The 11,956-nt window shown below is 39.4% G+C and overlaps 1 protein-coding gene across 3 annotated transcripts in view; it reads left to right on the forward strand.

The window, feature by feature from the left end:
• LOC128705185 (2-aminomuconic semialdehyde dehydrogenase) overlaps positions 1-11,275 on the forward strand; it is a 170,111-nt gene extending 158,836 nt beyond the window's left edge. Inside the window, exons 9-11 of one of the 3 annotated variants that reach the window (XR_011391788.1) lie at positions 8,441-8,650; positions 9,031-9,919; positions 10,059-11,275. Coding sequence is in view for 1 of the 3 variants with exons in the window: in XM_070083387.1 (XP_069939488.1) it covers positions 8,441-8,650; positions 9,031-9,180 (360 nt within the window). In the remaining 2 variants the exon portion in view is untranslated. Of the gene's footprint in view, positions 1-8,440; positions 8,651-9,030 lie in introns of all 3 variants that reach the window. The other 2 variants (XR_011391789.1, XM_070083387.1) reach the window with 2 other exon arrangements.
• Positions 11,276-11,956: the final 681 nt, after the last annotated feature.

The raw sequence follows: 11,956 nt of genomic DNA on the forward strand, positions 1-11,956 counted from the left end.
CAGTCTCATACGCAGTCATAAATGGGTTGACAATATTTATACAGTGGACCCTCGCCTAACGCTATTAATCCATTCCTGAGAGCTCAACGTTAGGCGAAATTATCGTTAGGCGAATTAATTTTCCCCATAAGAAATAATGGAAATCAAATTAATCCATTCCTGACACCCCAAAGTATGAACAAAAAAAATTTTTTACCACATGAAATATTAATTTTAATACACACAAACTGAAGAAGACGTGCACAGTTACATGACACTTGCCTTTATTGAAGATCTGGTGATGATTGATGGGATGGGAGGAGGGGAGACTGTGGATGGTGTTAATGTTTAGAAGGGGAATCCCCTTCCATTAGGACTTGAGGTGACAAGTCCTTTTCCAGGGTTACTTCCCTTCTTTTAATGCCACTAGGACCAGCTTGAGAGTCACTGGACCTCTGTCGCACAACATATCTGTCCATAGAGGCCTGTACCTCCCGTTCCTTTATGACATTCCTAAAGTGTTTCACAACATTGTCAGTGTAATAGTCACTAGCACGGCTTGCAATAGCTGTGTGAGGGTGATTTTCATCAAAAAAGGTTTGCACTTTAAGCCACATTGCACACATTTCCTTAATCTTTGAATTAGGCAACTTCTTCAATTTCTCTATCCCCTCCTCCGAAGCAGTTTCCTCAGGTGTGGCCTCTTGCTGTTGATGATGATCTAGCAGCTCATCAGTGGTTAGTTCGTCATTGTCCTCCTCCACCAACTCTTCCACATCCTCCCCACTAACCTCCAACCCCAAGGACTTCCCCAATGCCACAATGGATTCCTCAACTGGCATAGGATTCCCAGGGTTAGCCTCAAACCCTTCAAAATCCCTTTTGTCTACACATTCTGGCCACAGTTTCTTCCAAGCAGAGTTCAAGGTCCTCTTAGTCACTTCCTCCCAAGCCTTACCTATAATGTTTACACAATTGAGGATGCTAAAGTGATTTCTCCAAAAATCTCTTAAGAGTCAATTGAGTTTCTGAGGTCACTACAAAGCACCTTTCAAACATAGCTTTTGTGTACAGTTTCTTGAAGTTGGACATGACCTGCTGGTCCATGGGCTGCAGGAGAGGAGTGGTATTAGGAGGCAAAAACTTGACCTTAATGAAGCTCATTTCCGCAGAAAGTCGCTCTGCCAAGTCTGAAGGATGACCAGGAGCATTGTCTAATACCAGGAGGCACTTAAGGTCTAATTTCTTTTCAATTAGGTAATTTTTCACAGTGGGGGCAAATGCATGGTGTAACCAGTCATAGGAAAAGTCCCTAGTGACCCATGCCTTACTGTTTGCCCTCCACAGCACACACAAATTAGCCTTGAGGACATTGTTTTTCCTGAACACTCTGGGAGTTTCAGAGTGATACACCAATAAAGGCTTCACTTTGCAATCACCACTAGCATTGGCACACATCAACAGAGTAAGCCTGCCTTTCATAGGCTTATTTATGTCCTGGGAGTGCCTTTTCCTCCTGAGTAATGTAGGTCCTGCTTGGCATTTTCTTCCAAAACAGGCCTGTTTCGCCACAATTAAACACTTGTTCAGGTTTCAGTCCTTCACTGTCTATGTACTCCTTGAATTCCTGCACATATTTTTCAGCCGCTTTGTGGTCCGAACTGGCAACCTCACCATGCCTTATCACACTATGTATGCCACTACGATTCTTAAGTCTCTCAAACCAACCTTTGCTGGCCTTAAATTCACTCACATCACCACTAGTTGCAGGCATTTTTCTAATTAAATCCTCATGCAACTTCCTAGCCTTTTCACATGATCGCTTGAGATGCTATCTCCTACTATCTGTTTTTCGTTTATCCACACCAATAACAGTCTCTCAACATCTATTGCGTGCGATCTCTGTTTCGAAAACAAAGTTGCACCTTTGGCAAGAACAGCTTCCTTGATTGCCGTTTTCTTGGCCACAATAGTAGTGATGGTTGATTGGGGTTTTGTGTACAACCTGGCCAGCTTGGAGACACGCACTCCACTTTCATACTTAGCAATGATCTCTTTCTTCATATCCATAGTAATTCTCACCCTTTTTGCTGTAGGGTTGGCACTAGAAGCTTTCTTGGGGCCCATGGTGACTTATTTTGCAGGTGCAATCACTAAAAAGGCTGTGATAATATGAAATGTTCCAATTGTATGCTTGGAAGCGACCGAGGTGGCTGGCTTGTAAACACTGGCACCCATAGAAAAAGTAAGGCGGGCTCAGGCCGCGCATGGACGCGTCTCAAACGAATTGCATTGAGCGAGTTTTTTAGTGCTAGCCGAGGCAAAATTTTTGCGTTCAAATGTATCGCTAGGCGGATTTAACGTTATGCGATGCATTCGTTAGGCGAGGGTCCACTGTACAATTATTACAATAATGCATTAGTCTGTATAGCAATAAACCTTCTATTTTTTGTGTGAATAAAAATTCCAAATGGTATGCAAGAGTATTATTATGAGAATATGTACGTACTAATTAATAATAATAATGCATTGGAGCTATGTAATGGCGCTTGCCTAAGTCATTTCCAAAACATTCTGAAAGGGAGGAAGAAACCTCCTTGGACAGTTTTTTACTGAAACGCCTTGCCGATGAAAGTGTGACAAGCGTGGAGAAAAAGCCAAAAATCTGTGAATAGTTAAGTAACATTAAAATGTAAATTGTAGCAGTTAAGTGCGTTGGAGCTATGTAATGACGCTTGTTGTGCCCAGCATCTCTTCTCCATCTCCAAGTTAAATGCTGTATTGCTACATAATTTCTTTACATTACGTACAGTATTATTATTATTGCGTGTGTGTACAAGAATGGTATACAATACTGACAAGATGAAATTGAGACATATGTGCAACATCTGGGTATCTTTATTGTAGACGTTTCGCCATCCAGTGGCTTTATCAATACAAATTCCAGGACAGGAGAACTATGTACAGAAGATGAGGTAATCAGTCCCTCAACCTAGCAGTAGGTGCGAAGAGCACCATAGTCGTGGAGATTCTGAAGCAGAAGCAAGGCGCCGGACGCTTATATAGTAACGTCAGGTGGAAATGGGACGGGTAGCAGACGAGGGCAAAGTCACTGGTAGGCGGGATTTCCCAGTGGAAGTAGGTCCTACCCAAAGAGATGGTTTAGTTGTAGTAGTAGTTGTCGTAGTCGTGAAGGTTATGTACATGTACTCAGAATCGAGATTCCATGATGTTGCAGTGTCTGACAGGTTGTACAAGAATGGTATACAATACCGACAAGATGAAATTGAGACATGTGCAACATCTGGGTATCTTTATTGTAGACGTTTCGCCATCCAGTGGCTTTATCAATACAAATTCCAGGACATAACTTGAAGACAGGAGAACTATGTACAGAAGAGGTAATCAGTCCCTCAACCTAGCAGTAGATGCGAAGAGCACCATAGTCGTGGAGATTCTGAAGCAGAAGCAAGGCGCCGGACGCTTATATAGTAACGTCAGGTGGAAATGGGACGGGTAGCAGACGAGGGCATAGTCACTACTACAACTAACCCATCTCTTTGGGTAGGACCTACTTCCACTGGGGAATCCTGCCTACCAGTGACTATGCCCTCGTCTGCTACCCGTCCCATTTCCACCTGACATTACTATATAAGCGTCCGGCGCCTTGCTTCTGCTTCAGAATCTCCATGACTATGGTGCTCTTCGCATCTACTGCTAGGTTGAGGGACTGATTACCTCTTCTGTACATAGTTCTCCTGTCTTCAAGTTATGTCCTGGAATTTGTATTGATAAAGCCACTGGATGGCGAAACGTCTACAATAAAGATACCCAGATGTTGCACATGTGTCTCAATTTCATTATTATTATTATTATTATTGTCGTTGTTTTCCTTATCAAACTACATAATAGTATTTCTTACCTTAAATTGTGGGTGCTGGTGTTTGTGGATGATTGTGAAGAGAGTGGGGAGTTATGTTGTGGTCCTACTGGGCTGAGGTGGATGGTAGAGGTTCTGGTACTTAAGTTGATGGTTGTACTGGAGTGTGCATAAATTCTGTAATGGATTTCTGTTCTGTTTTACCCTGCAGTACATTGTACAACTGACAGTAAGGCGTCAGCTGCTCTAGACACCATTTCAGTCAGTCAGTCAAGTCAGTCAAAGTCAGTCAAGTCAAAGTCAGTCAAGTCAAAGTCAGTCAAGTCAAAGTCAGTCAAAGTCAGTCAAGTCAAAGTCAGTCAAAGTCAGTCAAGTCAAAGTCAGTCAAAGTCAGTCAAGTCAAAGTCAGTCAAGTCAAAGTCAGTCAAAGTCAAAGTCAGTCAAGTCAAAGTCAAAGTCAGTCAAGTCAAAGTCAAAGTCAGTCAAGTCAAAGTCAAAGTCAGTCAAGTCAAAGTCAAAGTCAGTCAAGTCAAAGTCAAAGTCAGTCAAGTCAAAGTCAAAGTCAGTCAAGTCAAAGTCAAAGTCAGTCAAGTCAAAGTCAAAGTCAGTCAAGTCAAAGTCAAAGTCAGTCAAGTCAAAGTCAGTCAAGTCAAAGTCAGTCAGTCAAAGTCAGTCAGTCAAAGTCAGTCAGTCAAAGTCAGTCAGTCAAAGTCAGTCAGTCAAAGTCAGTCAGTCAAAGTCAGTCAGTCAAAGTCAGTCAGTCAAAGTCAGTCAGTCAAAGTCAGTCAGTCAAAGTCAGTCAGTCAAAGTCAGTCAGTCAAAGTCAGTCAGTCAAAGTCAGTCAGTCAAAGTCAGTCAGTCAAAGTCAGTCAGTCAAAGTCAGTCAGTCAAAGTCAGTCAGTCAAGTCATTCAGTCAGTTAACCCTTTCAGGGTTTCGGCCGTACTAGTACGGCTTACGAGCCAGTGTCCATGATGTACTAGTACGCTTAAATTCTAGAGCCCTCAAATCTAGTGAGAGAAAGCTGGTAGGCCTACATATAAAAGAATGGGTCTATGTGGTCAGTGTTGCACAGTATAAAAAAAAATCCTGCAGCACACAGTGCATGAGAAAAAAAAACTTTGACCATGTTTTTGGATTAAAACAGCGACTTTGCACTGTATTTTCCTATGGTATTTATTGTTGTATTCTAGTTTTCCTGGTCTTATTTTATAGAATGAAAGACATTACAGAAATTGAGATGATTTTGACTGTTTTTACAATGAAAAGTACCTTGAAATTGAGCTCAAATTAGCAGAAATGTTCGATTTTTACCAAAGTTCAAAAGTAAACAAATCATGCTAAGTGTCCAATACACGTCAACTGGTGAGTCTAATATTCTTTCACAAGTGCTCCGATATTATTTATACCATTTCTACACTAATGCAGTAGTCTGCATAACAGTAAATCTTCTATTTTTTTGTGAGAATAAAAATTCAAAGTGGAAAGCAAAAGAATGTAAGAGGGGCATGGGGATGTGACTAATGAACAGAGGAAATGTTATTTTAGTGCCAGGAATGTCTTTCTTGTTTATTCTGGACTATTTGGAAATTGGCATCTTTTTAAATTTGTGTGAAATTGGCAAAATTGCTAAATTCTGACCACTGTACTGGATAGTTGAAATCGGTAAATGGGTGGTTTCTTGTACTCATTCGATAATAAAAATGGAGTTCTAGCGAAATACAGTGGACCCCCGGTTAACGAACTTTTTTCATTCCAGTAGTATGTTCAGGTGCCAGTACTGACCGAATTTTTTCCCATAAGGAATATTGTGAAGTAGATTAGTCCATTTCAGACCCCCAAACATACACGTACAAACGCACTTACATAAATACACTTACATAATTGGTCGCATTTGGAGGTGATCGTTCAGCGGGGGTCCACTGTAGTTATGATTTTTGTCGTCTAGTACACTGGAATTGGCCGAAAATAGGGCTCAAAGTGGGCAAATTCGCCGATGCGTAAACATCGTCGAGACCGCTAACTTCGCAAGAGCATAATTCCATCAGTTTTCCATCAAATTTCATACTTTTGGTGTCATTATGATCGGGAAAAGATTCTCTAACTTTTCATAAGATTTTTTTTTTTTTTTTTTTTAAATTTGGCAGACCATGAGAACAAGTTTCTGAGAGGGCCTGTGGACCCTGAAAGGGTTAAGTCAGTCAAGTCATTCATGATGACACTCTTCAGGTCGCTTGTTCTATCTAGGCTGGAATATTGCTGCACACTAACAGCACCTTTCAAGGCAGATGAAATTGCTGAACTAGAAAATGTACAGAGAACCTTCACGGCACGCATAACTGAGATAAAACACCTCAATTACTGGGAATGCTGGGAGTACCTGAACCTGTACTCCCTGGAATGCAGGCAGGAGAGATACATGATCATATACACCTGGAAAATCCTAGAGGGACTAGTACCAAACTTGCATACGAAAGCAAAAGACTCAGCAGACGATGCAACATCTCCCCAATGAAAAGCAGGGGTGCCACTAGCACATTAAGAGACAACACAATAAGTGTCAGGGGCCCAAGATTGTTCAACTGCCTCCCAGCATACATAAGAGGGATTATGAATAGCCCCCTGGCTGTCTTCAAGCAGGCATTGGACAAGCACCTAAAGTCAGTACTTGACCAGCCGGGCTGTGGTTCGTACATTGGATTGCATGCAGCCTGGTTGATCAGGCCCTGATCCACCATGAGGCCTGGTCACGGACCGGGCCGTGGAGACATTGACCCCCGGAACTCTCTCCAGGTAAACTCCAGTCAAGTCGGTAAGTCAGATATGGTAATTAAAAGATCAAAACACAATTCACAATTCAACAAGAGAGAGAAGTGGAGCTGAACACGTATTATTCACGAAAGCTTGGATGGTGGTGTCGAGTGTCGGGGGATGGCGAGAGGTCTCCCCCACTCACCCACAACAAGGCGACTTGAGGTAGGAAATGGCAGCCACCACTTGTCACATAATGACACAGTATTTTATTCATTCTAGAGTATATATCAGGTTTCTATTTATATTGTTTATTATGTCATATTAGATGAATTGTGATAGATAAATAAGCTGTCGAATTGTAATCCCGAATCACTGAAGTATTTTGTCGTGCCTCCTGAGAGCTGGAACAGATTAATTGCATTTCAATTAATTTAAATGAGGAAAATTGACTCAGCATACAAGCAAATCGGGATACGAGCAAGGTCACAGAACGGATTAAACTCATAAGTAGAGGTTCCACTGTATCTCTTTTATTCAGATGTGCCGCCACTAGTTCGCACAGCGAACACCACAACATCCGCTCAGCGGTGCACATGCTTAGCTTGCCGTGGAAGCATCTCTCTTGTGCTGTGCTTGCATTTTGTGCTATTTGTGCAGTTATTTTGCCAAATTTCGTTTTTCTAACCATGGGCCCTAAGAAAGTAAGTGCAAAGGACAGTGCTGAGAAGAGGAGGATGATGATGTCCATTGAATTAAAGCATGAAATCATAGAAAAACAGGAGCAGGGTGTGCAGGTAGTGGAGTTGGCAAGGCAGTACCAGCGTAGTACTTCTACGATATGAACAAATTGTAGCAATTAAGTTCAGTGATAAAGTGTAGCACGTAAGTTAAACGATTAAGCAATAGAAAAAGCACAACCCGAAATGAACTCCTCCAATCTCCTCTGCCTGTTTTTCCACCCTCCACCAGCATCTGTTCTCCAAGGTAAATATGTACACTTTATAAAACCAGTTTATTTCTTTACATTCTCCATTATGTTTTTATACAATATTTCTTATTTTTAAATACGTACATCGTGATCTAGTGCATTTTCTTTTATAACAAGACCTCAGAAGGGGAAACACGGATAGATATGGTCAGAGCGATAATTATTTTTACCTCGGGAATGGCCGCCACCACTCGTCACATAATGACATATTTTATTCATTCTAGAGTATACTTCATGTTTCTATGCTATTTATATTGTTTATTATGTCATATTAGATCAATTGTGATAGATAAATAAGCCGTAGAGCTGATATTCGCGTTATATTGAAGTATTTTCACCTGCCTTCGGAGTGCCAGGAATTCCACTGGAATGGATTAATGGCATTTCAGTTAATTTCAGTGAGGAAAATTGTTTTGATATACGAGCAAATTGAGTTATGAGCTAGATCACAGAACGGATTAAACTTGTAAGTCAAGATACCATGTACTTCACTACATTATTTTACAGTCTAAGATGATACATCACATGACCAAAGCCCTTTGATACTCATAGCAGCACTAGCTACTAAGAGTATCTATATCTATCCTGGGTAATCATCCAGAGCTCACCTGCAGTTACTAAATTTCTTTGCATCACATCCATATTATATTGCTTTAATATATTTAGAAACAATTATTCTTCTTGACTAATATTCTAAGTTTATACCTGGAGTATACTTGGAGAAGGTTTCGGGGGTCAAAGCCCCCGCAGCCTGGTCTGTGACCAGGTTCATTAAAGATATCTTTAATCAAAAGTTCTCCTAGGATATATTTTAAGTACATTTACATTCTCACTTTTCAGGGATATTTCATGAGGCCAACAATTATCACAGGATTGGACGACAACTCTCGTTGCATGCAAGAAGAGATATTTGGGCCTGTAACATGCATTACACCTTTTGAAACTGAGGAAGAAGTAATTAATCGTGCCAACAACACAACTTATGGTCTTTGTGCATCTGTGTGGACTTCAAACCTTGGAGTGGCACACAGTATAGCTCATAAGCTGAAGGTAATAAATAACTAACAACTTCTAGTTTGCAATAAAAACTCATTCAGGTATTTACTAATGCAGCTTTACATATTTCTTTATGAAAACAATTTTTTTTTTTGGTAATAAGCTTAAGTGAAAATTCCATAAAGGAATAAGATTTTAATTGATAAAACATTTGCCTTACATAGTTTTATCAATCTACACAAGTGAGAAATCAGGCACAAAGTTCTTCAACATTTTACAGTAATATATCTGCCTAACAGTAGTCACCATTATTTGTGGTATGTATAATGTACAGGTTAAGCTCAAGGAACTTTATTGCAAAAGGTGAAAAGTACACATGACACCAAATTAAATGGTTTAAGACAGTATTGTATATAGATTTTGAAATCTTTCAGGTTGGAACTGTGTGGACAAATTGCTGGCTTGTGCGAAGTATTGATATGCCTTTTGGAGGGGTCAAGAGCAGTGGGATGGGACGTGAAGGAACTGAGGACTCGCTTGAATTTTACACAGAATCTAAGACAATTTGCACTAAATTTACTTGAAGCTTATGCACATTGAAGTTGAAATATGTTTATTTGGAAAACAAAAGTGGTATTAAAATTGCAAATACAGTAGAATAATGTACAGTAGACCGTCATTTAACATGGTAGTTACGTTCCTGAAAATGGCACATTAGATAAAACTGTGTTAGATGAACTTTAGAACTTTGGGGAAAAATAGGGTTACGTTCCTAAGAGCCCCAAGTAAGCCAAACAACTTTTTTTTAGGCCCCCACATCTTACAAAGATAAAAGTGAATATGGAATTGTAGTTCACTGTTGTGATGTATTACGTTATTTTTTACTGGTTAAGACTACAAATGTAACAGAAATAATAATATTTCTTACCGTAAATTGTGGGTGCTGGTGTTTGTGGATGATTGTGAAGAGAGTGGAGAGTTATGCTGTGGCCCTACTGGACTGAGGTGGATGGTAGAGGTTCTGGTACTGAAGGTTGCATTGGAGTGTCTAACTAAGTCATTCAGTCATTCAGTCAAGCCAGTAAGTCATTCAGTCAAGCCAGTAAGTCATTCAGTCAAGCAAGTCATTCAGTCAAGCAAGTCATTCAGTCAAGCAAGTCATTCAGTCAAGCAAGTCATTCAGTCAAGCAAGTCATTCAGTCAAGCAAGTCATTCAGTCAAGCAAGTCATTCAGTCAAGCAAGTCATTCAGTCAAGCAAGTCATTCAGTCAAGCAAGTCATTCAGTCAAGTAAGCCATTCAGTCAAGCAAGTCATTCAGTCAAGCCAGTCATACAAATTCAAGTTTACCTCTTTTTATGTGTAGAAAGTAACAATTCATTACAGTTATCTCTTGTCTAATATCTTTGTTTCCTTCTTTAATTCTAAGACTTAAATGCTTATACCTTTTCTTGCCACTTTCAGCAACACTGGTATGCCTACTGGGTGTCATGATTGCTTGGCAGATACAAGATATAGTAATTAAAAGATCAAAACAATTCACAAATGCAGCTAGCTTGTAGCGGAGAAAGACTGGAAACGTATGAAATATGATTGCTGAGATGGTGGGGTGGTGTCGAGGGGTGGCAGCGGATGGCGGGAGGTCTCCCCGGTTGATCCACAACAAGGCAGCCGCTTGAGGAAAAGGGAATTTTTTTTCCTTCCCACAAACTGAACCATGTTCAATTAATTTTACGACGTGTTACATAAAATTGCTCTGCAATTCTTCAATCGTGCTATACCCAAATCATGCCAAATACTCGTGCTAAATGACGGTCAGCTATAGTTAAAGTGCATGGGTTCATCAAATATATGAATGATGGTAACTGTGCTGTCATACATTAATCTTGATACTGAGCATCTTTGACAGTGTTGTGTATCCTGTTGGGGACAGAAAGGTTTTGCCTTAACAGTACATATAATCAGTTTATTACTATTGTAACTCTAATGACACTTAGACATTGCATGATGTATATCCTGTATTGTATTTCAGGAGTGCTGAAAATATTCTTCATTGGTAATGTACTAAGGAAATGCAGTCTTAAAGAGCTTCATGCAGTCAGTAGGCTTTAAACCTAACAAAAACAACTGGATCCATTATTCTTGTGGATAGTTCATTACTATTGTAACTGCTTAGGTATATATCAGAATGTTGGGCCCATGACTTGAAATTTTTGACTGCCACCTATAAGAGGGGCATTATTGGGTGATGACTGCCCACACAATGGGTATAAGGTAACTACTGGTCCTCCCACAGGATGTGTATGGGGGTTATAATGATCTAGGGTGGATATTGGTTTTGTTATTAAACTGTCCAAACGTAGATCTACGTTTTTTCAACATTTGAAAGTATGTAAAAAAAGTAGAGATTTTTTTTTTTACATTTGAAAACGTGTAAAAACTTTGATCTACTTTTTTTTTTTTGTTATACTTGAAAATATGTAAAAAAAACGTAGATCTACTTTTGGAGCACTACGCATGTGAACGTAGATCTGTTTGGACAGTTTAGCGGTTAAACTAATTTATTGTACACTGTATTCTGACAAGTATATTACAGAAATACTGTGCATCCTATGGACTTTCTGATTATTGTATAGTATTTTGTAAATGCAGTTATTGGCAATAAAGAATCTAAATCTAAATTTCGTAAATAAATGAAATAAACAATTATGCTTTGATAATACTTAGATATATTTTGTATTATTTTAACTTAAAGCAAATAACTTATTCTCAAAGTCAACTACAATGATACATCCCTATGTCCTATGTAAACAATAACATCATCAATGCATTTCTCAAGTCACTAAATTTTAACATAACCTTTATTGTTCTTATACAAGCTTGACCTAAACTTGACACTAAAAACAACCTACCTGGTTTACTCAGCCATATATAACTGCAGATCTAACCAAAATGGAGGTGGTACCACAATGAAGAGGTATATAGTGTGTAGTACCACAATCTACCACTAATGAGATGCAATGTATTAACACAACTTGTGTCAAAGATGATCTATATGAATATATATTTGCTCAGTTCACTACTGAATCTTAAAGATGCCACTTATAATAGGCACTGTCCACAGACAACCTCACACCAGCACTAGACAAATATGACTTGACAGTTGCTGGAGACTAACATTGATCTCATGCAGTCAGAAGACTCCCAAATAACTGGTTTCCTAAACAATACAAATGTATGTATAATTGCTTCTTCACATGACTGCATCTAGACAAATATAACAGCTCCTCTTAAAATTGCCGTTATCACAGTCAATATAACAAATTTTTAGTCCACTTCCCTAGTCATCAATGTAACTAAGC

This window comes from Cherax quadricarinatus, chromosome 9, assembly GCF_038502225.1.
Source record: "Cherax quadricarinatus isolate ZL_2023a chromosome 9, ASM3850222v1, whole genome shotgun sequence".
NCBI lineage: Eukaryota > Metazoa > Arthropoda > Malacostraca > Decapoda > Parastacidae > Cherax > Cherax quadricarinatus.